Genomic DNA, 24,117 nt, shown 5'->3' on the forward strand with positions numbered 1-24,117 from the left:
AGTGGGGCGGAGTTGGTGGGGAGGGAGAGTAGAGGAGACGCCCGACGCGCTGTTGCTAGCTTGGCCCCGCCCCTTGCGTGCTGGGCCCCGCCCCTCACGCTGCCGGCAGCTCGCGCCGCCGCAGTCCGCCTCCGCCCAGCGCGCCTGGAGCTCCTGCGCCTTCCGCGGCCCGCGCTCCAGCCACCAGCGCGGTTAGCCACGTGGACCGACTCCTGGCGCGCCGACCTCACGTGGTTCCAGCACCGGCTGGGGCTTGCTGCGCTTGCCGCTTCTCTGTGCTCGCCCCCGCTTCTGAGCTCCGTTCCCATGGCGGCCCTGATGTTGGAGGATGGGTCGGTCCTGCGGGGCCAGCCCTTTGGGGCCACTGTGTCGACTGCCGGGGAAGTGGGTAAGCAAGCTCGAGCCGGTTGCCGACCTCATCCCACTCTCTGCTGTCCCTCTCTGCCCAGCTTGCCCTGCCCAAACCCGCCATTTTCCCGCCTGCATACCCTCCTCCCACCCCTATTTGGTGCCCCTGTCCCCATCCCAGCCCCTTTCATCCCTCAAGGTCAAGGCAGCCACCGCTGGGGCATTGTCATCGCGCAGGGCAGTGTTGTGAAGGATGTCCTGCCCGAGCCCCAGCCCTGCCCGAGCCCCAGCCCTGCCTTTTTCTTGCAGTGTTTCAAACCGGCATGGTCGGCTACCCCGAGGCCCTCACTGACCCTTCCTACAAAGCACAGATCTTAGTGCTGACATATCCTCTGATTGGCAACTATGGCATCCCCGCAGATGAAGTGGATGAGTTCGGTCTCAGTAAGGTAGCCACACCCAAATGCTTTCTCTACTTTCCGTTTCAAACCAATGATCGTTAACTATTAGTCAAGTGAAGACATTGACATTAAGTTGGGCATCCTGGAGAGAACAAAGATACACACACACACTTGAAGTGATAAGACAAATCCTACACAGGGCTTGAAGTATCTCGAGAGGCACAGAACGCTCGCTGGATGCCAAGCCAGAGAGTCTGGGCTTTGGTAAGGAACTGGTGAAGATTTTTTAGCAGCAGAGTGGTGTGATGGGGGCAATGCTTTAAGACTACATAGTGGGAAAGAGGGGCACCTGGGTGGCCCAGGCATTAAGCAGCTGCCTTCAGCTTAGGTCATGATCCGGCATCCTGGAATCTAGCCCTGCATTGGGCTCCCTGCTCAGCAGGAGGCCTGCTTCTCCCTCTCCCACTCCCCCTGCTTGTGTTTGTGTTCCCTCTCCACTGTCTTTCCCTTTCAAATAAATAAATAAAATCTTAAAAAAAAAAAAAAAAAGATTACATAGTGGGAAAGGGACTGGAAGCTAGGGTCACACCCTTCCCAGTGGGAGTGGGTCCCAGTTCATCTACCACACAGTCAGGCTGATAATTCTTTTCTTTTTTAAGATTTTATTTATTTGATAGCACGAGCCAGGGGAGCAGCAGGCAGAGGGTGAGGGAGAAGCAGATTTCCCAGGAGCAGGATACCAGACATGGGGTTCCATCCCAGGACCCTAGGATCATGACCTGAGCCGAAGATAGATGTCCAACAGATTGAGCCACTCAGGCACCCCGCTGATACTCTTTTTAAACTTATTTTCCTGACCTTGACTCATTTTTGCCACTTTTCAGTAGAGTTCTTATCTCTAGATAAGAAAAGTCTCCTCCCACAGTGAGGTTCTACCTGTTCTCTGGAATTTGGAAACTAAGTTGCACCAAGAGTTCAACTAATGAAAAAAATTGACAAATTACTAGTGGAAGCCACCCCAGCCTAGGTGCAGTATTCCTTGAAGTGCATTTTGTCCTGGTTTTCCCCGCTTAGTGAGCCTTTAATTCTTTAATTCACCCTCTTAGGAGAGGAACGCTAGGTCCTGGAAGGGGCCATTCCTCATCACCAATCTGTAAATAGACTACTTTCTTGTTTATAATGCAGTGTGGTGGTTAACATATGGTCCGTCTTCAGCTTTGTCAGCTGTAGACCCACTGACAAAATAAGCATTTACAAATCTGCAAAACCGAGACAACTAACAGGACCAGGGTGAAAGTCCCCCATGGATGCTTCTGTGGCACATGTGCTATGAAGGCACCCGTTCGTATACAGATGAGTCTACCCGTGGAGGGTTCTGCCACACTATCCTGCAGATGCCTGAGGAACACTCAACAGCCATCGTCTTTTAAACCTTCTATCACTAAACATATGTGACTTCAGTATGCCATCCCCTCCCAAATAGTTGACCCAGTTCTGTATTTAGTTATTAAATGCTTATATACTGGGTAGCGAATTTGCATTAACTTTTTAAAAAATGATAATCCCCTATTAAGGGGGGAGGGGCATAATCATGCTTACTGTCCTACCTTGAATTCTTTCTTTCTTTCTTTCTTTCTTTCTTTCTTTATTTATTTATTTTTTAAAGATTTTATTTATTTATTTGACAGAGAGAGAGATCACAAGTAGGCAGAGAGGCAGGCAGAGAGAGGAAGGGAAGCAGGCTCCCTGCTGAGCAGAGAGCCTGATGTGGGACTCGATCCCAGGACCCTGAGATCATGACCTGAGCCGAAGGCAGCGGCTTAAACCACTGAGCCACCCAGGCGCCCGAATTTTTTATTTAATAAAGCATTTGCATCGGGCGCCTGGGTGGCTCAGTGGGTTAAGCCGCTGCCTTCGGCTCAGGTCATGATCTCAGGGTCCTGGGATAGAGCCCCGCATCGGGCTCTCTGCTCAGCGGGGAGCCTGCTTCCTCCTCTCTCTCTCTGCCTGCCTCTCTGTCTACTTGTAATCGCTCTCTGTCAAATAAATAAATAAATCTTAAAAAGAAAATAAAGCATTTGCATCTATCTTACATTCTGCTTTTCTCATACTCTGTAATTATAATCTTATTTACTTGCTTGTTGCTTTGTTAATTTTCAGGCTCCTTTTTTTTTTTTTTTTAATTTATTTATTTGACAGAGAAAGAAGTCACAAGTAGGCAGAGCAGTAGGCAGAGAGAGAGGGGAAAGCAGGCTTCCCGCTGAGCAGAGAGCCCAATGCGGGGCTCTATCCCAGGACCCTGAGATCATGACCTGAGCCAAAGGCAGAGGCTTAACCGACTGAGCCACCCAGGTGCCCCAATTTTCAGGCTCCTTAAGTAGCAAATTAACATGGTGAAGACCGGACCTTGTCTTTTTGCACACTCACTGCTCCTCCCCCAACGTCTCTTACAATGCCTGGCACTACGTGGGCACTCAGTAAATGTTTGTTGACTGCTATGTGTCAGACTCCTTGTTCCTGAGGCCTTCATAGTTCCTGTGGTAGGGAGATCCAGAAACACATTTATATACAATGTAAATAGCAAGAAGTAAAATGAGTCTAGGTGAACCCTAAGGAGGCACAGGCTGCCCTGGGTATCTGCACAGAAGTGGGATTTGTAATCTCTGTTTTGGATAAAAGAAAGGGAAGGAAAGGAAAAGCTCATTCTCAGTTATGAATGGGGGCCTGGTGTTCAGTGTTTCATATGGGGAAAGACAAAAGCATGAGTTGCTTGGTGTGTTAAAGGACTGACCAATCCTTTCAGCGTGGCTGAAGTGTAGGGCCCCTGTTGTACGATGGGAAAAGAAGATAGGAAGATATGTGGCCTGGGCTCCTCACAGTCTCTTACTTCGGTTGACAGTGGTTTGAATCCTCGGGGATCCATGTGGCAGGACTGGTGGTGGGAGAGTGCTGCCCCACGCCCAGCCACTGGAGTGCTACCCGCACCCTACACCAGTGGCTGCAGCAGCACGGGATACCTGGCCTGCAAGGTATGGCACAAGTGTGATCATTTCTGGGCAGAGCCCAGGTGCCTGCATGGAAAGAAGAGATGTCTTATGCACTTTTGGGCCTTGAGTCCAAGGTTGTGATAGAATGTATCAGATTTGGAAGGTTTACATTGGAGTTTGGGGGTTGGAGAAGGAACTGAGCTCTTGCTCCAATGGAAAATTTCAAACATACAAATGGAGGAAATAATAAAATGAACCCCCAGCCTCTGTGGTCATTAACTCAGGACTAAATTTATTTCACCACTACGACTAGAACCCCCTCATTTTTTCAAAGCGGATCTCAAACATTGTATCATCTCATCCACAGATAATGCAGTGTCTGTGAAAAAAGCCATCAGGAATCCTTTTTAAAACAAAACCACAATAACATTATTGTGTCTTTAAAAAAAGTAACAGTAATTGCTTAATATCAAAAATCCAGGCAACATTTATAATTTCTTACTGAAATTATTTTTACTGCTTCTTTGAATCTAGATCTCCGTAAGATCTCTATTACATTCGATTGATATGTCCCTTTGATCAACAAACCTTATAACCCATTTGACAAAAATAAGTGCATTTTCCTTTAGAGCATCCCACAATCCGCGTTTTGTTGATTACGCTCCTGTAGTTTTGTTTAGCTTATTCTTTGTGTCCCAGTATTATTTTCTGTAAACAAATCTAGAAGTTGTGGTTCAATTCAGATGTGATATTTTTAGCAAGAACACTTCATGGTAGTGTACTTCCATCAGGATGGCCCAGGATCTTGATGCCCCTAGAGCAGCTGTGTGTGACTCAGGGTTCTGGAATGCAGTGCTTCTGAAAGTCTGACCTCACGCATGACTGAGTTGAGGGAGTGTGATCTCTCAGAGTGCGCTCTTTTGACAGGAGTGGATACTCGGGAGCTGACTAAGAAGTTGCGAGAGCAAGGGTCTCTGCTGGGGAAGCTGGTCCAGGATGGGACAGAGCCTTCAGCACTGCCATTCTTGGACCCGAATGCCCGCCCCCTGGTGCCAGAGGTCTCAATTAAGGTACCGAGGTAGAGTGGGTAGTTTTATTATCACTACAGTTATTATCATAACTGGGGTGATCATTTGAGGGCAGATGAGCTGAGGCCTCAGGCAGGGGTTCGTGTGTGTTGTGTGTCCTTACTGATCGCAGCTGCCAACTGTTGCCCTTTTTTCCTCAGGCTCCACGGGTGTTCAATGCAGGGGGCACCCCTCGGATCCTTGCTTTGGATTGTGGCCTCAAGTATAATCAGATCCGATGTCTCTGTCAGCGTGGTGCTGAGGTCACGGTGGTACCGTGGGACCATGCCTTAGACAACCGGGGTGAGTAGCTGGGGTGTGTACAGGGCTTCAGGCAGGCAGCATGGGGGGAAGATCTGTCCCTTGGTCTAGTTGCTCTAAGTTGCAGGGAAGGAGACAGAGATCAGGGCTTTTGCTCTGATGGTAAGGGCTGCGAGTGTGTCTCTCTGGTTCGACGACTGGTTTTGACATCATCTTTTCTGCCCCCTCCAGAGTATGAGGGTGTCTTCCTGAGTAATGGCCCTGGTGACCCCGCCTCCTATCCCAGTGTGGTATCCACACTGAGCCGTGTCTTATCTGAGCCTAATCCCCGACCTGTCTTCGGGATCTGTCTGGGACACCAGCTGTTGGCCTTAGCCATTGGGGCCAAGACATACAAGATGAGGTGGGACTTGTGGGGAGAGGAAGGCCCGCACTACTGACGTGAGTGGTGGGGAGTCTGGGGATGGGAATAGAGTTGGTGTTGGTTAGTGTTGAAACAGGAGCAGGGGTCGGTTGAGGGTGCTGAGTGCAACAGAAGCTGGGTTCGGTAGAGTGGTGAAGGGGGGGTGGGTGTTGAAAGGGACCAGTGACTCAGTGTGCTTCCATCTCCAGATATGGGAACCGAGGCCATAATCAACCATGCCTGCTGGTGGGGTCTGGGCGCTGCTTTCTGACATCCCAGAACCACGGCTTTGCTGTGGAAACAGACTCACTGCCAGCAGGCTGGCTTCCTCTCTTTACCAACGCCAACGATCGTTCCAATGAAGGCATCGTACACGACAGCCTGCCGTTCTTCAGGTGAGTCTGGGCGATTCCATCAGGGTGACTGACTCTCTACAGCGTGGAAGCCCCAGGGTCTGGAAGAGAAAAAAGTAAAGCACAGCAGTGGGCCCCATCATCTCTCCTGTTACCTGCCCCCGAGACTGCCAATTCCAAGCCAGGGATGATGGCGGGTTCCGTGACCCCATCTCTTCGACACATGTTCTCTCTTCGACAGTGTTCAGTTTCACCCAGAGCACCAAGCTGGTCCTTCAGACATGGAGTTACTTTTTGATATCTTTCTGGAAACTGTGAAAGAAGCCACAGCCGGGAACCCTGGGGGCCAGACAGGTAAGCACCTGAGTAGATCCAGGTTGTGGAGAACGAAGAACAGGGTTGGCTCTGGGACGGGTATAAGATGGACATGCCCGCAGGAAAGGGAGATGTGCTTGGTAGGTGAAGGGGATGAGGTGGGAAAGCAGCCAAGCCACGACGGTTATTTATGCCTCTTCCGGGAAAACGAGCTCCAGGGTCTTGAGTCCTAGGTTCTTGTCCTGCCTCTGCTACTCATTAGAGGGATGACTTACTCTGAATTCTGCTGTAAAGTGAGGGGGTTGATGTAGATGATCTCTCAGCTCTCATTCAGCTCGAACGTTCTATGACTTTCTTGGCCTCCACAGTTCGAGAGCGGCTGGTTGAGCGCCTCTGTCCACCTGGAATTCCCAGCCCAAGCTCTGGGCTTCCACCACCACGGAAGGTTCTGATCCTGGGCTCTGGGGGTCTCTCCATTGGCCAAGCTGGAGAGTTTGACTACTCAGGCTCTCAGGTAAAGTGTGTCCGTCCCTGTCCCTCTGGGTGTGTGACCCTCAGGAACAGGTAGTCTTGAGAGGGCTGAGGTGTGAACGTTGGTTGTAGGGAGGGAATGAACCAGGAGATTTGGGGAACGTGTGGAAAGGTGAGGTGCTGAGGAAAAGGAATTGGTTATTAGGGACTGAGAGCACAGGGAGGGAGAGAAGAAGAGACACGCTGGGGGTCTAAGATCGTTGATAGTCTTGTTTTTGCGGGCAAGGCTGATAGGCCATTTTTGTCCCTCTAGGCGATTAAGGCCCTGAAGGAAGAAAACATCCAGACTTTGCTGATCAACCCCAACATCGCCACAGTGCAGACTTCCCAGGGGCTGGCTGACAAGGTCTATTTCCTTCCCATAACACCTCACTACGTAACGCAGGTATGACTGGGGTAAGGCTGGTCTGGGTAGGGGGATCCTGTGGTCTTTTTGGGTCCTAAACTCCTTTGCTCCTCTCCTATGGACCCCCAAGGTCCTAATGCTTATTATTCCTCTCCTTCAGGTGATCCGTAATGAGCGCCCAGATGGCATCTTACTGACTTTTGGGGGCCAGACGGCTCTGAACTGTGGCGTGGAGCTGACAAAGGCCGGAGTGTTAGCTCGGTATGGGGTCCGTGTCCTGGGCACACCCGTGGAGACCATTGAACTGACGGAAGACCGGCGTGCCTTTGCCTCCAGGATGGCAGAGATTGGCGAGCACGTGGCCCCCAGTGAGGCGGCAAATTCTCTTGAACAGGTTCGAGGCTGGCTGTAGGACGGTGAAAGATGTCATTGTCCTTGTTTCTTATTTTCTCTGGGGCCAGGCACCCTCTGTGCAGCCAGCAGTCAAGGCCTGATCTGTTTGTTCATCTCTTCCGCTCTTTACAGGCCCAGGCTGCCGCCGAGCGGCTGGGGTATCCCGTGCTGGTGCGTGCTGCCTTTGCCCTCGGTGGCCTGGGCTCTGGCTTTGCCTCCAACAGGGAGGAGCTGTTTGCCCTTGTGGCCCCAGCTTTTGCCCATACAAGCCAAGTGCTGGTCGATAAGTCCCTGAAGGGATGGAAGGAGATTGAGTACGAGGTGGTGAGAGACGCCTATGGCAACTGTGTCACGGTGAGTAACGGTGGGGTAGGGGTACTGTCAGGCAGTCTGAGGTCTGGTAGGAGCAGTGCCAGGCGCTCAGATCTGTGAAGATTCAGTGTCCCTGAGACTCACAGTGGGCTCTCACCAGAAGCAACAGGCCGTGGGACACAGTCTCCTGTCTCTCTTGAGACCTTCCATGGGACCTTCTTTTACAGGTGTGTAACATGGAGAATTTGGACCCACTGGGCATCCATACTGGTGAGTCCATAGTGGTGGCTCCAAGCCAGACGCTGAATGACCGGGAATACCAGCTACTACGGCAGACAGCCATCAAGGTGACCCAGCACCTTGGAATTGTTGGGGAGTGCAATGTGCAGTACGCCTTGAACCCCGAGTCTGAGCAGGTGAGACTCTAGGCCCTGGAGGTGATGTTCTAGCTGGTAGACCCCCGTCCATAATTTTGAGGACTTTTGACCCTGCAGACCTTGGAGTAGAAGTCAGGATTGCCTGATAGGGTTGGACTGGGTTGGGGGGGGGTGGTTTTGCTATCTTTCCCTTCAGAGAGGGCTTTGTTTTCTGGCCTTCCTGATAGCTCTCTTAGGTAGGCCTTCTGGGCCAGTTATCTGGTGACACTCTCTCTCTCTCTCTCTCTCTTTTTGCAGTATTACATCATTGAAGTAAATGCCAGGCTGTCTCGCAGCTCTGCCCTGGCCAGTAAGGCCACGGGCTATCCACTGGCCTATGTGGCAGCCAAACTAGCTTTGGGCATCCCTCTGCCGGAGCTCAGGTACGAGGGTGGGGAAAGATCATACGGGGAGGGGAGCTGAAGAAAACATTCATGGGACAGGGATTATGGAAAGGACATTGGTCTGAATGTGTGCGGACAGAGCAAGCTGTCGGGCAGCTCACTGTTTACATCTCCCGCTCTGTCCTGGCACCTTCACCTGGTGGCTCCCAGGAACTCCGTGACAGGGGGAACAGCAGCCTTTGAACCCAGCCTGGATTACTGTGTGGTCAAGATCCCTCGGTGGGACCTCAGCAAGTTCCTCCGCGTCAGCACAAAGATCGGGAGCTGCATGAAGAGCGTTGGTGAGAGAGACATACCCCAGGAAACCCTTCCTCAGGTCACCCTTTGGCGTCCCAGCATCCCTAAGAATCTAGAATGTCATAGAGTTAGTTCCCTGGCATAGCCTTTCAGATCCAGTGTTAGCAGCAGCTTGAGAACATGGTTTCTGAGAGCTCACAGGGACGTTTCAAACTTGATAGTCCTCGTCAAGAGTGGAACTCGGAGGCATCTGGAATTCTGTGCCAGAAAATACATGCCACCTCTGCTCCCCGGATGGCGGGCATGTCAGAATCTCTGGGAGGGTGTGTTAGCCATCAGACTAGCTCCTCTCTCCTGCTTGACAAATGAGTAAACTGAGGTGCCTGCGGAAGGAAGGTGACATGGCTGAGGAGAGGGTAGAGCCAAGAATGGAAAGCTAGATCCAGTTGCTAGTTACACGCACCTCTGTCACACTCTTGTTTCCTGTTGGCCGCGAGAGCGCCTTTGTGAAACTCTACCCATGGCCTTGCGTTGCATTTTGCCCACGGCCTCATCACTAGGCTTTTAATACCAGTGAGAGTTTGTTCTCTGTGCGAATTTGAGTACTGATGATTCGGGGAAGTGAGGCCTGCTGTTCTGAGAACTGCCGTGGCAGCTGGTGTCCGCCCATCTCCTCCTCCAGGTGCTTTCTGCCATGGTCACCACGTTGTTTTTGTTTTTGTTTTTGCTTTAACACAACGTTTGAGATCAGAGTAGGACATCTGAGAAATTTTTCATAAAAACGAGGAAACGTAGCAGCGAACGACTGGGTGTAATAGTCAACATCCAAGCAGTGGTCGAATGTGTTGGAATTGAGTCACCATGCTTCCCTTTGGTGTCCCTTTAAGTCACTCCAGACTGTTCTGAAACATTTCAACCAAAGCAAGCATTTCACATACCACAGTGCTTCAGCTAAAGATAAGAGCATTTCATTATGTTCCAAATTTCCATTAAGAGCAATAGTAGCCTTTAAACAGGCAAGTCGAAGAAAGCTCAGATATTATTTTGGAATTTTTAGAAATCATACAAGACTGCCAAGTTGTTCCTTCTGGAGATGAATTTTCTGTTACATGAAAATTATAATAAACATAGGATTGAAGCCATAATTAAGTTGTTGGTAAAGACAAGTGGATTGAAAATAGGAAAAAGATTGATTCCCAGATGAGACTTTTAAGTGTTTTATGTCTGTTGAAGTGTCCTTAGAATGTGATCCTGGTAACTTTTTATAACATTTATTATTTAAGTAAGATATATGAACATTGAGAGATTAGCAAAGTAGTTGAACCACAGAAGACTAGTCGTCTATAATCATGTCACACACAGATTAATTTGGAGATAGATGTGTATATATGTATATATGTGAGTGATTCCAGAGTCTTCGTAGACATGCACGTATGAATGTGGAGGGTTTCTCTTTTTCCCCAAATCAACACTTTTATAATATAAGCATATTACAAAGCAGTTGAGTAAAATCACTTTATCATCCACTTCCCTAACACTACTATTAGCATTTTAGTGTATTAAAATTCTTTTAAAGAAACAATTAGGATTGTAATTAGAAAAATATCATTGTTAAGAAATACTTGAAGACCCTAGGGTAAATTGTCAGAGGATGTTAAAAAACTTAATGGAAGAGGAGATTAATAAGCAAACCTGGAAGGTTTGTAGAGACAGGAGTTCCCTTTTATTAGTAAATACAAATTTATTTAAAATGAGGTAACATTTTCGTTTGTGAGCAAAGATTGTTTAAAATAATTCTACATATTTCTTAGAAGGTGGTTAGACTTAAGTCTGTATTAGGAAACCCAAGCTTCTGTGAGGCGAGTAATATTTATTAAGGGCCTTATCTATTGCCCCTGCACTTCTGAAAATATATCCTAAGGAGATAATCCAAAGCCCTAAAGACATCACAGCCTCACTTAGAAGGATAAACACTTCAGAGCTAGGTGTCCTTCCAGAAGTGAGCAGTTCAGTTACGGTAAATTATAAAGGAATTAAACATTTGGTAATAAGATCACACAGCAATGTGGGAACAAGCTTATGAGAGAAAAAGCAGGTTAGAAATTGTACATGTTTTATAGCCATATATAAAACCTATTTGAAAAAAAAGTCCAGGAAGAAATACTTCAAAGTAAGTGTTGTAAACGTGATTATCTGGATGGATCCAAAAAGTAGTGGGTCATCTTCCTGTTATCCAGACTGTCGAGAAGTTTGAAAGGATGAGACAGATCTCAGACAGTATCATCACCATTGGAATAAAGCAAGTTAAGTGGATAACGGTCGGGGGTTGGGTCACTGTGATAAACTGTGATATGTCCCAGTATCCCTATGTCCATTTTAGACATTTTGATTCCGGGGTCACTAAGAAACACAGGTCATGAAAATGCTAAGGAAAGGAACTTCCGTGGAAGATTCCTCAACAATGAGACACCGTACATATTACCACCGTAGGACTTGTCCCAAGAGACCTGACTAAATCATGGAAATTCTGGGCAGCAGCACCTCCTGCCTCCAGGCCCTCAGTCCTTACATCCTGTTCCTCCAGGTGAAGTCATGGGCATTGGGCGTTCTTTTGAGGAGGCCTTCCAGAAAGCTCTTCGGATGGTAGATGAGAACTGTGTGGGCTTTGATCACACGGTAAAACCGGTCAGTGATATGGTAAGTGGCTCCCTTCCCCTGGCAGCACCCCTGAAGTGGACCCCCTCTGCCCTCAGCCCACGGGCTTGTTACGGCTAAGAGCAGCAGTCGTTACTGTGTTGCCGTGTTTCCACATGGCTGAGAATTTCACATTCATCCCTTCTATAGTTACTTCATCCCTTCTATAGTTACATGAGGATGTATTCTTAAGCTCGTTTCCAGGGACAGTGAGACAGGCCTAGAGAGCTCGCGGAGCTTGCTGATAACGCTGGCTGCTCCGCCAGAAGGAGACAGAGCCAAGATTTGCCTACAAGTTTTTGCCATCACAGAGCTTTGGCTCTTGTTCCTTTTCTGCAGCTTCCTCTCCTAAAACAGTGGCGTTGCTGCTTTCAGGCTTTCTGAGGCGCTGCAAATGGATTGGGACTGTTAGGTGTAACATTTGGACACGTCCCTCTCCGCAGTCCTGCCGTATCCATCTGTCTGCCTCCCCGTTAGGAGCTGGAGACGCCAACCGACAAGCGCATCTTCGTGGTGGCGGCAGCTCTGTGGGCCGGCTACTCGGTGGAGCGGCTCTACGAGCTCACACGCATTGACCGCTGGTTCCTGCACGGGATGAAGCGGATCGTGGCGCACACGCAGCTGCTAGAACAGCATCGTGGACGGCCTCTGCCCCCAGACCTGCTGCAGCAGGCCAAGCGCCTTGGCTTCTCGGACAAGCAGATTGCCCTTGCCGTTCTGAGGTCAGAGGTGGTGGTGAGGGCATGGGGCGGAGGATGTGGGGCCTTTGTACTAGTGCATGGCCCTCGGAGCTTTGGAGCTTTCCCTGCCCCAGGACCTCACTCGTCTACATAGTCCACCCTGCTGCACCCCCCAGGGCTCTGTTTCTGACCCTTCTTCTCCTTCAGCACAGAGCTGGCCATTCGCAAGCTGCGGCAGGAACAGAGGATCTGCCCGGCGGTGAAACAGATCGACACGGTTGCGGCCGAGTGGCCAGCCCAGACCAACTATTTGTACCTGACCTACTGGGGCACCACCCATGACCTCACCTTCCGAACGCCTCATGTCCTGGTCCTTGGCTCTGGCGTCTACCGGATCGGCTCCAGCGTTGAGTTTGACTGGTGTGCCGTGGGCTGCATCCGGCAGCTCCGAAAGGTCCGAGAGCTAGTCTTTCATACTGTTCCCTTTACTGCTCCGTTCAGGTCCAGCAGTCGCCTTCTGCCCACACTTGACCCTGGCACTTTCTGTTAACTGCTACACTTCCATCTGTCTTAGGGCTTTGGGAGGAGTGGGGTTAGGTATGAGAGGGAGCCCTCCCCTTAGGCCGTCTTCGGCCTCGCAGGGCATGTGTCTTTTCTCCAACACATGCATACTTCTCTGATACCTCCAGTGCTGGCCCTGCTTCCCTCCCAAGGCAGGTGTCCCTCACAGCCATTAGAAGTAGGGGGTTTTGTGGCGCCTGGGTGGCTCAGTGGGTTAAGCCTCTGCCTTCGGCTCAGGTCATGATCTCAGGGTCTTGGGATTGAGCCCCGCATCAGACTCTCCCTCCACTTAGCAGGAAGCCTGCTTCCCGCCCCCGCCCGCCCCCCGCGCCTGCCTCTCTGCCTACTTGATCTGTGTCAAATAAATAAAATCTTTAAAAAAAGAAAAAAAAAGAAGGGGGTTTTGCCCTAGTTTTTCTCTGTTCTTCCTCCCACTTCCTAGCTAAATCTCATTTCCCTCTCTGTCACAGATGGGCTATAAGACCATCATGGTGAACTACAACCCAGAGACTGTCAGCACAGACTATGACATGTGTGACCGACTGTACTTTGATGAGATCTCTTTTGAGGTGAGAGGAATGAAGACCACTTATTAGCCTGCGGGGCCAGGGTCACATGGGAGTGGCTGGCTGACCCAAGATTCCTTGGAACTTGTGGGGTGTGAGGGGAAGTGGGTAGAGGGTGAGGAGCAGTGACCGGGGAGGCCCAGATCCCTGACCACCGGCTGCCTCCACTCGCTTCTCCTCTTACACCAAGGTGGTGATGGACATCTATGAGCTAGAGAACCCCGAAGGCGTGATCCTCTCCATGGGCGGGCAGCTGCCCAACAACATGGCCATGGCGTTGCATCGGCAGCAGTGCCGAGTCCTGGGCACATCCCCTGAAGCCATCGACTCAGCTGAGAACCGTTTCAAGTTCTCCCGGCTCCTCGACACCATCGGTATCAGCCAGCCTCAGTGGAGGGAGCTCAGTGACCTAGAGGTGGGCTGGAGCCTGGTGGGGGGCTGGAAGCGGGAGGAGGTCAGGGGTGGCGTGACCAACCCAGCTGTACCCTTAGTCTGCTCGCCAGTTCTGCCAGACAGTGGGGTACCCCTGCGTGGTGCGCCCCTCCTACGTGTTGAGCGGTGCTGCTATGAACGTGGCCTACACTGACGGAGACCTGGAACGATTCCTGAGCAGCGCAGCAGCCGTCTCCAAGGAGCACCCTGTGGTCATCTCCAAGTTCATCCAGGAGGCCAAGGTAGGGCCACAGACAAAGAAGTCTGTAAGGGTGGGTTCCCCGGCCTTTGGTGGAAACTCCCGTCTCTGGTCCTGCAACACTTCGTAGTCACGGTGGACCGGGAAGGAGGGTTGTTAAAGGAAGGGAGCCTCCTAAGGCAAGTGGGAGAAGAAAATGGCCCACTGCCCTATATTGCCTTGCCCTCGCCTCCCCACTAGGAGATCGACGTGGACGCTGTAGCCCGTGATGGTGTGGTGGCAGCCATTGCCATCTCTGAGCACGTGGAGAATGCGGGTGTGCATTCGGGTGACGCCACGCTGGTGACCCCACCACAGGACATCACTGCCAAAACCCTAGAGCGGATTAAAGCCATAGTGCATGCTGTGGGCCAGGAGCTGCAGGTCACGGGACCCTTCAATCTGCAGCTCATTGCCAAGGTAGTAATTGCGGACTGAGGGAAGGGACTAGCATCCCCTCGTTCTGTGGAGCCGCAGGGCCAGCAAGGCTCACTGTCTTCTGCCTTTATCTGAGTAGGCTCAGGGGCTGGAGGGAGGGGGTCCTAGTCAGGGTTTGTGACAGTTAGTTATTCCAGACTGGTTCCCCACAGAGTGGTAAGTCAGGGGGAGAGTCAAGGTCAGTGGAGTAGCATCAGCAAGCCCAGCATGCAGCAGGCCTGATCCGTCCCCTCTCTGCCCCAGGACGACCAGCTGAAAGTCATCGAATGCAATGTGCGTGTCTCTCGCTCCTTCCCTTTCGTCTCCAAGACACTAGGTGTGGACCTAGTAGCATTGGCCACACGGGTCATCATGGGGGAAGAAGTGGAACCTGTGGGGCTCATGACTGGCACCGGAGTTGTGGGTGTAAAGGTATGGAGCATTAAAGCCTTGAGGTTAGAAGTCAGAAGTCAGAAACAAGGAGGCACATAGTGGGAGAGTGGTCATTGACCGTACCCATGGTAGGTCAGTCCGCACGTAAACCCGAGCAGCTGTTGTGGGCACGGCGCCCCTGGGCCGTAAGGGTGATAGGGTGGTGTCTGTCCCTTAGGAGCTCACATTCGAGTGACGGGAGGCAAGGGAAGTTGGGTCCGAAAACCTGCTTCTGTTACAGTCTATGATAACCTACATAGCAGAGATAAGAATAAGATGCCAGAGGAATTTTCAGAAAAGAGATGCCGCTTCCAAAAGGGGCGACCTGGGAAGGCCTAGGAGGAGAGTTGGTATCTGAATTGGGTCTTGAAGGACAGTCTGGAAGTTTGATTTGCTGAGCTTATTGATGAAGTGTTCCTAGGCCAAGGAATAGGCCTTGTAGAAAGGACTAGCAGAATGGTGAGTGTTGTGAAATGTGTAAACCTGGCAATTCACAGACCTGTACCCCTGGGATAAAAATACATTATATGTTTATTAGAAAAAAATTTAAAAATTTAAAAAAAAAAGAAAGAAAGAAAGGACCAGCAGAGTGGAAACTGAGGGAAGAGCTGGAATGTGTTTGGGAAGCAGGGGACTGACAGGCAGAGCAGCAGTGGGGAAGGCTAACCTTGCCTTTTGGATGAGGCCAAGGAGAAGGGGCCATGGCTGCCACTCCTGGTGAGGAGAGTTGGGCCCCTTCTGCCTTGGCATCTCGCGTTCTGCTCCCTCAGGTCCCTCAGTTCTCGTTCTCACGCCTGGCGGGTGCCGACGTGGTGTTGGGCGTGGAGATGACCAGCACTGGGGAGGTGGCTGGCTTTGGGGAGAGCCGCTGCGAGGCCTACCTCAAGGCCATGCTAAGTACTGGCTTTAAGATCCCCAAGAAGAACATCTTGCTGACCATTGGCAGCTATAAGGTACAGACCCTGGGCTGGGGGCACTGCCCAGAGAGGTTGGGGCAGATGGCCTTGGCTTTTTGGGCCTGGGCTGACTTGAAGTAGAAGATGGGAGAGCCGCAACCTCTTCCTCCTTCTGCTTGGTGCAGAACAAAAGTGAGCTGCTTCCGACAGTACGGCTACTAGAGAGCCTGGGCTACAGCCTCTATGCCAGTCTGGGCACCGCCGATTTCTACACTGAGCATGGTGTCAAGGTACAGGAGCTCCCGCAGCCTACCCCACGTACCAGAGAATTCTCTCTTTTCCCCTGCTTTTTCTGTCATTGTACAAGTCCTGTGTATTCCACGTAGAGCAAATAGAATATGCAGAAAAGCAAGGAAAAAGGCTTCTTACAGTTTCTTTGGCCCTATTAACCTTTTTGGTCTATTTTCTTCCAGAATATTATTTCTGTACCTGTAGGTGTGGGCTCATACCACACGGGCCTTGGTAACCCTAGAGTAGATGTTTTTCCTGTCAAGAAACATACTTTGCCAGTAGCAAATAGAGCAGCCCCGGCCTCCACCCTGTGGGTCCCCAGTCTCCCCATGGGTTCCTAGGCCGCCTCCCTCCCTTCAGGCTGTCCTTTCTGACTCCCGCCAGGCTCAGGTTAGCCCTTACCTTGTCTCTGGGCTGCAGGTAACAGCTGTGGACTGGCACTTTGAGGAGGCAGTGGATGGGGAGTGCCCGCCGCAGCGAAGCATCTTGGAGCAGCTGGCTGAGAATCACTTCGAGCTCGTGATTAACCTGTCAATGCGCGGGGCCGGGGGCCGGCGTCTCTCTTCCTTTGTCACTAAGGGCTACCGCACCCGGCGCCTGGCCGCTGACTTCTCTGTGCCCCTCATCATTGATATCAAGTGCACCAAACTGTTTGTGGAGGTGATTGGGGCCTGGGTGCTAGGAGGGCAACTGTCAGTGTTAATGGGGCCGGAGGGAGAAGTGAGGGGTTGGGAGATCTCAGTATGAAGTAGGCCAATAACCAGCCTTTGCAGCTGCAGAGAGAGAGAAGGTGGGTAGAGAGGGGGAGTAGAACCTGGTTTATGGGGGAAACCCAGTCCCTACCTACAACTCCCGGGTCCCCTGAAATCGGAGCTGACTGCGGTTTTCACCTGCAGGCCCTGGGCCAGATTGGGCCCGCCCCTCCTTTGAAGGTGCACGTTGACTGTATGACTTCCCAAAAGCTTGTGCGGCTTCCTGGTGAGTGCATCTTTTGGCAGAACCTGGCTTCTGCACACTGGTAGCAGCCGGTACGGACCCTGTCTGGACGGCACAGAGCGTGGGGGCCAGCTTAGCCCTCTCTGAGTGCTTTGCTCCCACGACCCGCTGTGCCGCTGATGGAGGAAGCTTGCCACCTCTCGCTCGGATCAGTTGCTGTTGCTTTTCCTGCCACCCCAGTTCACATGTTTGATGTCCTTCGGGTCTCTGAACTGCCGTCTAATCTTGTCATGTCCGTGTTCTCCCAGGATTGATTGACATCCATGTGCACCTGCGGGAGCCGGGGGGAACGCACAAGGAGGACTTTGCCTCAGGCACCGCTGCTGCCCTGGCTGGGGGCGTCACCATGGTGTGCGCCATGCCTAATACCCGGCCCCCCATCATTGATGCCCCGGCCCTTGCCCTGGCCCAGAAGGTGAGCCCTGGCACTCCTGCTTCCTGGTGTCCCAGATGTCCCTGCCTGCCTCCCGGATCCCTCTTCTCTCTGCCCCTCGCAGAAGCCTAGGGGCCCAGCCCAGGCTGGGCCGGATGCCAATAGGCCTTATCTCCTGTGTACCCTCTCCAGCTGGCAGAGGCTGGCGCCCGCTGTGACTTTGCCTTATTTCTCGGAGCCTCGTCAGAAAATGCAGGAACCCTGGGTGCTGTAGCTGGGTCTGCCGCTGGGCTGAAGCTCTACCTCAACGAGACCTTCTCTGAGCTTCGGCTGGACAGTGTGGCCCAGTGGATGGAGGTAGGGAGTGGGCCCGTGGGAGGAGGCAGCCAGCTGGTGCCTCCCAGCTTGAGGACCCCACAGAGTGAGCTAACAGCAGTAAAGTGTCTAGAGCTCTAGGAGGCCTCTGGGCTCTGATGAGCTCAGACCAGGAAAGGCTCTGCACACTCCTTGCTACATTCTTTCTGTCCCCAGCACTTTGAGACGTGGCCCTCCCACCTCCCCATTGTGGCCCACGCGGAGCGGCAGAGTGTGGCCGCCGTCCTCATGGTGGCCCAGCTTACCCAGCGCTCGGTGCACATATGTCACGTGGCCCGGAAGGAGGAGGTGAGAGACCACCGGAGGTCCCGGGGCCCTTCCTGCTGGGGGTCAGAGGGCGCAGGGAGCGTGGAGCCACCACTCGGCCTGTCTGCCCTGTCCCTTTCCTAGAGGGGAATTTGGAAGCAGAGACCTTGCTGGGCAGGGCATGAGGGAGGCCTCCGCTGGATCTCCCCACTCTCCCCCCACCCAGATCCTACTGATTAAAGCTGCCAAGGCGCGGGGGCTGCCAGTCACCTGTGAGGTGGCCCCCCACCATCTGTTCCTGAGCCGCGATGACCTGCAGCGCCTGGGCTCGGGGAAGGGGGAGGTCCGGCCCGAGCTGGGCTCCCGCCAGGACGTGGAGGCCCTGTGGGAGAACATGGCTGTCATCGACTGCTTCGCCTCAGACCATGGTGAGAGGCCCCACAGCAGACTTGCTGCCCAGCAGGGCTCGGGCCCCAACTCAGGGCCTCTAGGCTCCGCGAGGACTGGGCCTTGACCCGTGTAGCAGAGCACCTGGGCTGTGACAGGTGCTCCATAAATCCTCCCTGAAGGAACAGATGAGCAAACGAGCAAACTTGTAAATACGGGAAGGAGGGCGGAAGGTGCGGTCCCCCAGGGTGGCAGCCGCCCGTGTACTTGTTTCCCACATAACCAACCGGAAGAGACAAGCGTCGGGGCTAGGGCAGCAGTGCGGTCCCGGTGGCCTGTGTGACTCCCCAGACGGGGAGGTGGTCGGGCCTGACAGTGCTGCTCTCTTCCCTCCCAGCCCCCCATACATTGGAGGAGAAGTGTGGGCCCCAGCCTCCCCCCGGCTTCCCGGGGCTGGAGACCATGCTGCCCCTGCTGCTGACGGCCGTCAGCGAGGGCCGGCTCAGTCTGGACGACCTGCTGCAGCGCCTGCACCACAACCCCCGCCGCATCTTCCACCTGCCCCCCCAGGAGGACACCTACGTGGAGGTGCGGGCGCGCAGGCCCGGCGGGCGGGGTGGGGGTGGGGGGCTCTGCAGCACGCGACTCTCGCTTGACCCGTGACTCTGGGCAGGTGGATCTGGAGCACGAGTGGACCATCCCCAGCCACATGCCCTTCTCTAAGGCTCACTGGACGCCCTTCGAAGGGCAGAAGGTGAAGGGCACCGTCCGCCGTGTGGTCCTGCGAGGAGAGGTGGCCTATATCGACGGGCAGGTACGCATATGGCCCGAGCCCCATCCTCAGTAGTGACTTTGTCCCACTGTCCTCTCGCCCAGCACCTCTCTGTGGTGCCACCACCTCCCTGAGCTGCCGTGGACAGGGGTGGGCACAGGTCCCCTGAGATGATTTTTCTTTTTGCCAGCTTCCATTCTTTTAGGGTCTCAGTCCAGTTCTGCCCCCAGCTTATTCGCCCACTGCTGCCTTCTGTCCGCAGGTCCTGGTGCCCCCTGGCTACGGACAGGATGTACGCAAGTGGCCTCAGGGGGCTGTTCCCCAGCTCGCGCCTCCAGCCCCTGCCACCAGTGAGATAACCACGGTATCTGGGCGTTGGGGGGTGTGTTGGGGGGTGCAGCCAGGGACAGGGCGAACAACACAGGTGTTTTCACGGGTGGTTCGGGGGTAGAAGGCTCTGTACTCGACACTTAAGGTTTCCACCACCTACCTCTTTGTTTACTATAGAAGATGGAATCAACTCTCAGTTTAGGAGGTTACCTACCTAGGGGAAAGATAAGCCTCTTATTAACCCAGCAGGAGGTTTATCTGGGGCCCTGTCATGGGGCTAGCACACGCCTCTAAAAGGCTAGTCTGTCTCTTTCTGGCCAGCACAGCATAGCAGAAAGACGATCTGAGGGGAGGTGATGGAGAAAGGGATCCATTCCGTTCTCGCGGTGGACAGTGAGTGGTTTGGCTTTCCTTGAGGAATGAACTTGAGGAGTTGGGTCAGTACTTTGCAAAACGCCTGTCTCTCTCCAGACACCTGAGAGGCCCCGCCGGGCCGTCCCAGGGCTTCCCGATGGCCGCTTCCACCTGCCACCCCGAATCCACCGAGCCTCCGATCCAGGTCTGCCAGGTAAGAGGGAGGTCCTGTGATGTGGAGGATGGGGCCACCTGGACTTAGAGATGTGGAGGGACAGGCTTCTCTTCCCCCACAGTGTCCCTGGTGGACACTTACCCCGTCCCTTTGGCCGTCCCTTCATGCTAGTCTGACTTGCTCTACCCACCCTCCTCTGCCTGAATCAGTCTCCCCAGCATGAGGTAGGCACCCCGCAGCTTCTCACGGCCCTTTCTTGTTGTGGGCAGCTGTGTTCCTCCGCCCGGGAGCTGGGATCCCACGGGGCAGCAGAACGTGGGGTAAATCCAGGTTGTTGGTTGGTGTGAGCCTGGCCGTTCCCCTTGCCTAGGATCCCTTCGCCGCCGCCTGGGAGGGCCCTGGGAGGGCACCACTGCTCACACACAGCAGCCCCCGTGGGAAGTCACTTGTGTGTCCCACGGGCTGCCGGTCCTTCTTGTTTTCCCCTAACCCGCTACAGCTGCTGTTGTGTGAGTTGGTTTAACACAGACACTGTGGTCCAGAGTGCGGGGGAAATGGGGGATCTTCACAAACCCTAGTTGCAGGCTTACATCTGTCCTGTTGCCCTGTTTGTAGCTGAGGAGCCAAAGGAGAAGTCCTCCCGGAAGGCAGCTGAGCCAGGTGAGATGTCCCTGGAACACATGCTCACCTCGGGGACCTGTCTCAGTGGCCTGTGTAGGAGGAGCCCTCTGACCCCCCTCTTCTGCCCCGTCCCTCACTGCAGAGCTGATGGGAACTCTTGATGGCACCTGCTACCCACCACCACCAGTACCTAGACAGGCGTCACCCCAGAACCTGGGGACCCCTGGCCTGCTGCACCCCCAGACCTCACCCCTGCTGCACTCATTAGTGGGTCAACATATCCTGTCTGTCCAGCAGTTCACCAAGGATCAGGTGCCTGGGGGAGGGAGGATGGGGACATCCAGAGCTTTGAGACTCTGGGAAGTTGGGGCTAGGACCTCTGGGGACCACTGCCTTTCCAGCTGACGTGGGGGTCTTTCTTAGATGTCTCACCTGTTCAATGTGGCACACACGCTGCGTATGATGGTACAGAAGGAGCGGAGCCTCGACATACTCAAGGTCAGGGTCAGGGCTGTGGGTCCAGGACCCTGTCAGCAGGGCTATGGGTGATTAGAAGGATCCCCCTCTCCTGCCATAGGTCCCTTCCTGTGAGTCTAAACCCTCCACCAGGAGTTACTCAGCCTTCTCTGCTGTGGAAGTTCTGGCTGCCCCAGGCCCCCAGACCCCCAGACCCCCACATTTGCCCTCCTCTGACCAGTACTTAGCTGACTGACAGGGTCCTGAGCACCAGTGTATGAGCCTACTAATCTGGTCACTTGGTCTATGCAGACAGATTCATGGGATAGAACTGAGGTACTTCCTTCTCCCCCAGACAACGAGTATCTCATTCAGATACTTAGCAATGGTTTTTTCAGAAGTGGAGCCTTTAGCTCATATGACACTCACGGGAACGTCAAGGTCAGGACAGGTCACGAGGAGGTTTGCAGGGAGGGGTTCTCTCAGGGCCCCTCCCGTGTCAGTGGGGGAAGCAGGCCACAGCCCGTGCTTTCTCCATGATGAGCAGCCATGTTTACATTGAATATTGCGCTCCCGCCAGGGGAAGGTGATGGCCTCCATGTTCTACGAGGTGAGCACGCGGACCAGCAGCTCCTTTGCCGCAGCCATGGCCCGGCTGGGGGGTGCTGTGCTCAGCTTCTCGGAAGCCACATCTTCGGTCCAGAAGGGCGAGTCCCTGGCCGACTCTGTGCAGACCATGAGCTGCTATGCTGACGTGGTCGTGCTTCGGCATCCGCAGCCCGGAGCGGTGGAGGTGAGGCACTCTGCACACTGGGACAGGGTCGGGTAGGATGGGTCCAGGGACTTGACTGCGAGGCTCTGCTTGGGCCAGACAGGGAGTGGGACTCTGCCGGGAGTGGGAGCCACCGAGATGCAAAAGCCAAGGCTCTCCTTTCTTTGTTCCCGTGTTCCCAGCTGGCAGCCAAGCACTGCCGGAGGCCAGTGATCAACGCGGGGGATGGGGTTGGAGAGCATCCCACCCAGGCTCTGCTGGACATCTTCACCATCCGGGAGGAGCTTGGGACTGTCAACGGCATGACAGTGAGTGTCGTGGCATGGCTTGGGGGCCCGCCTAGGGAAGCTCCGGAGCGGGGTCTGTCGTTGGGAAGGACCTTCTCTGCACCAGGCCATGCTGCGGCAGGGAGGCCTCCGCCCTGGTCCTGAGAGCAAAAGCTGGAAAACGGAGGTGCTGGTGCTCGGTCCAGGGGCCCTCCTGGTGATTAGGCCCCTCCCCCTAGATCACGATGGTGGGGGACCTGAAGCATGGGCGCACCGTGCACTCTCTGGCCTGTCTGCTCACCCAGTACCGCGTCAGCCTGCGCTACGTGGCCCCCCCAAGCCTGCGCATGCCAGCCAACGTGCGGGCCTTTGTGGCGGCCCGCGGCACCAAGCAGGTAAGGCCCCGGGAGGCCGTGGGGCGCGCGGGCTGGGCAGCGAGAGCCCAGCGCTGCATTCACTCTGGCTCGGCCTCGCCCTCCAGGAGGAGTTCGAGAGCATTGAGGAAGCCCTGCCCGACACCGACGTGCTCTACATGACTCGAATCCAGAAAGAACGCTTCGACTCCAGCCAGGAGTATGAAGCTGTGAGTGCCACGGTCGGGCGAGGCCCGGCGCTGTGCCATGTCCAGACTGGTGGTGGGGAAGGCAGGGCCCCGGGAGCTTGACGGGACCCCTCGGTCCTGAGAACTAAGGGCTGGAGTGGAGGGGACCTGGAGGATCGCAGGCTCGTGGCCGCACGGCCAGCCCAGCCCTGAGGCGCTGACAGGGCCCCTGTCTCACTCACAGTGCTTCGGCCAGTTCATCCTCACCCCCCACATCATGACACGGGCCAAGAAGAAGATGGTGGTGATGCACCCCATGCCCCGAGTCAATGAGATAAGGTGACGCGGCTTCAGAATGGCAGCTGGCTGGGGGAGGGCGCCTGGTCCCGAATGGGCCACCGTGGGCTGTGTGCCAACCCTTTTCCTTCTCTTGCAGCGTGGAGGTGGACTCGGACCCCCGAGCAGCCTACTTCCGCCAGGCCGAGAACGGCATGTACATACGCATGGCTCTCTTAGCCACCGTGCTGGGCCGCTTCTAGGACTTGGCTCCTCAGACCCTTCTTGTCAGGCCCAGCTGCTGGGCACGAAATCGGTGCCCCCCACGGGGGCAGCACACTTAGGAGATGCTCTGGGGCGTCCAGATAGCTCACGTGCTCACGGGCACCCCTGCAGACCAGGCGCCAGGCACTGGACTGCACTGGAGTGCTCTAGCGTGGGGGTGGGGCCCCGTCTCCCTTTACGCGCCGCACACCTGTAAAGTCATTTTTCTACTGACTAAATAAACAGCTGAGCTGCTTGTAAGGGCCTGCTTCCTTGCACGTACCCCGGCTTCGGCATAGGATGCTAAGTGTCACGGGCACAGCTTTCTTCTGGAAATTGAGGACAGTTTCCCAAATCCAAGAGCAGCCTTGCTTGCTGGGCAGGCTCTCGCCCTGGCTGCATATTCAGAGCCGGGGCTCTTTGGGGCCCAGGGTGGGGGGGTGCTGTTGTGTGGGTGTTCTCTGGGTCCTGTGCTGCCCTGATCCCTGTGCAGCCGCCTTTCCTCAGTTTGCACTCAAAATCCTGATGTGAGGGACAGGGGCCCTTTACTCTTCTCCCCTCTTCCTTCAGTGGTTGAGGTGGCCACTGTGTCCTCAAAACCTGGCCTTGGAGTTCAGCGGCCATCACTGTTAGGAGCTCCTCCCACCTACTGTCCCTGGGAGCCTCTGGCTGACACTGGACTTTAGAAGAGCACTTGGCTTGGCAACCCTGGGATTGGAGACGGGTGGAGTGGCTCGTGTGTCTTTGCAGGTCAGGGTCCCCGTGGATCATACAAAGTATGTGAGCTATTCCATTCTGTCCCGTGAACTTTATTAGCATTAAAGAAATGTCTTGATCAGCAGACTTTCCTTACCACCCCCAACCCCCCAGTACAGAGCACCATGTGTACTGGGAGCACAAGAATGAACAAGATCATCTGAGGCCTCTTACTG

At 54.0% G+C, this 24,117-nt stretch overlaps 1 protein-coding gene and 1 pseudogene across 3 annotated transcripts in view; both read left to right on the forward strand.

Annotated features, from left to right (window-relative positions):
* Positions 1 to 24,117, forward strand: part of LOC309870608 (glucokinase regulatory protein-like) — an 878,156-nt pseudogene that overhangs the window by 628,869 nt on the left and 225,170 nt on the right. The window lies entirely within an intron of this gene.
* On the forward strand, positions 83 to 23,446 carry CAD (carbamoyl-phosphate synthetase 2, aspartate transcarbamylase, and dihydroorotase). Of its 2 annotated transcripts, XM_082744962.1 has the most exons (45): positions 83 to 388; positions 658 to 797; positions 3,649 to 3,778; positions 4,664 to 4,806; positions 4,965 to 5,106; positions 5,296 to 5,467; positions 5,677 to 5,862; positions 6,062 to 6,174; positions 6,504 to 6,649; positions 6,920 to 7,051; positions 7,173 to 7,406; positions 7,538 to 7,759; positions 7,945 to 8,133; positions 8,392 to 8,516; positions 8,688 to 8,818; positions 11,359 to 11,471; positions 11,946 to 12,190; positions 12,356 to 12,602; positions 13,180 to 13,278; positions 13,466 to 13,690; positions 13,767 to 13,949; positions 14,147 to 14,365; positions 14,627 to 14,794; positions 15,565 to 15,747; positions 15,876 to 15,980; positions 16,402 to 16,641; positions 16,878 to 16,959; positions 17,226 to 17,392; positions 17,543 to 17,707; positions 17,882 to 18,013; positions 18,198 to 18,399; positions 18,756 to 18,946; positions 19,032 to 19,172; positions 19,393 to 19,494; positions 19,932 to 20,028; positions 20,259 to 20,309; positions 20,605 to 20,649; positions 20,753 to 20,922; positions 21,034 to 21,108; positions 21,647 to 21,859; positions 22,021 to 22,146; positions 22,344 to 22,499; positions 22,586 to 22,687; positions 22,890 to 22,984; positions 23,082 to 23,446. In XM_082744962.1, exons 1-45 carry the CDS (start codon positions 307 to 309, stop codon positions 23,182 to 23,184), a joined length of 6,729 nt encoding a protein of 2,242 aa, XP_082601088.1. In that variant the 5' UTR covers positions 83 to 306; the 3' UTR covers positions 23,185 to 23,446. The 2 variants fall into 2 exon arrangements, with proteins under 2 accessions (XP_082601088.1, XP_082601089.1); XM_082744963.1 differs by lacking the exon at positions 20,259 to 20,309.

This window comes from Mustela nivalis, assembly GCF_964662115.1.
Source record: "Mustela nivalis genome assembly, chromosome: 8".
Lineage (NCBI taxonomy): Eukaryota > Metazoa > Chordata > Mammalia > Carnivora > Mustelidae > Mustela > Mustela nivalis.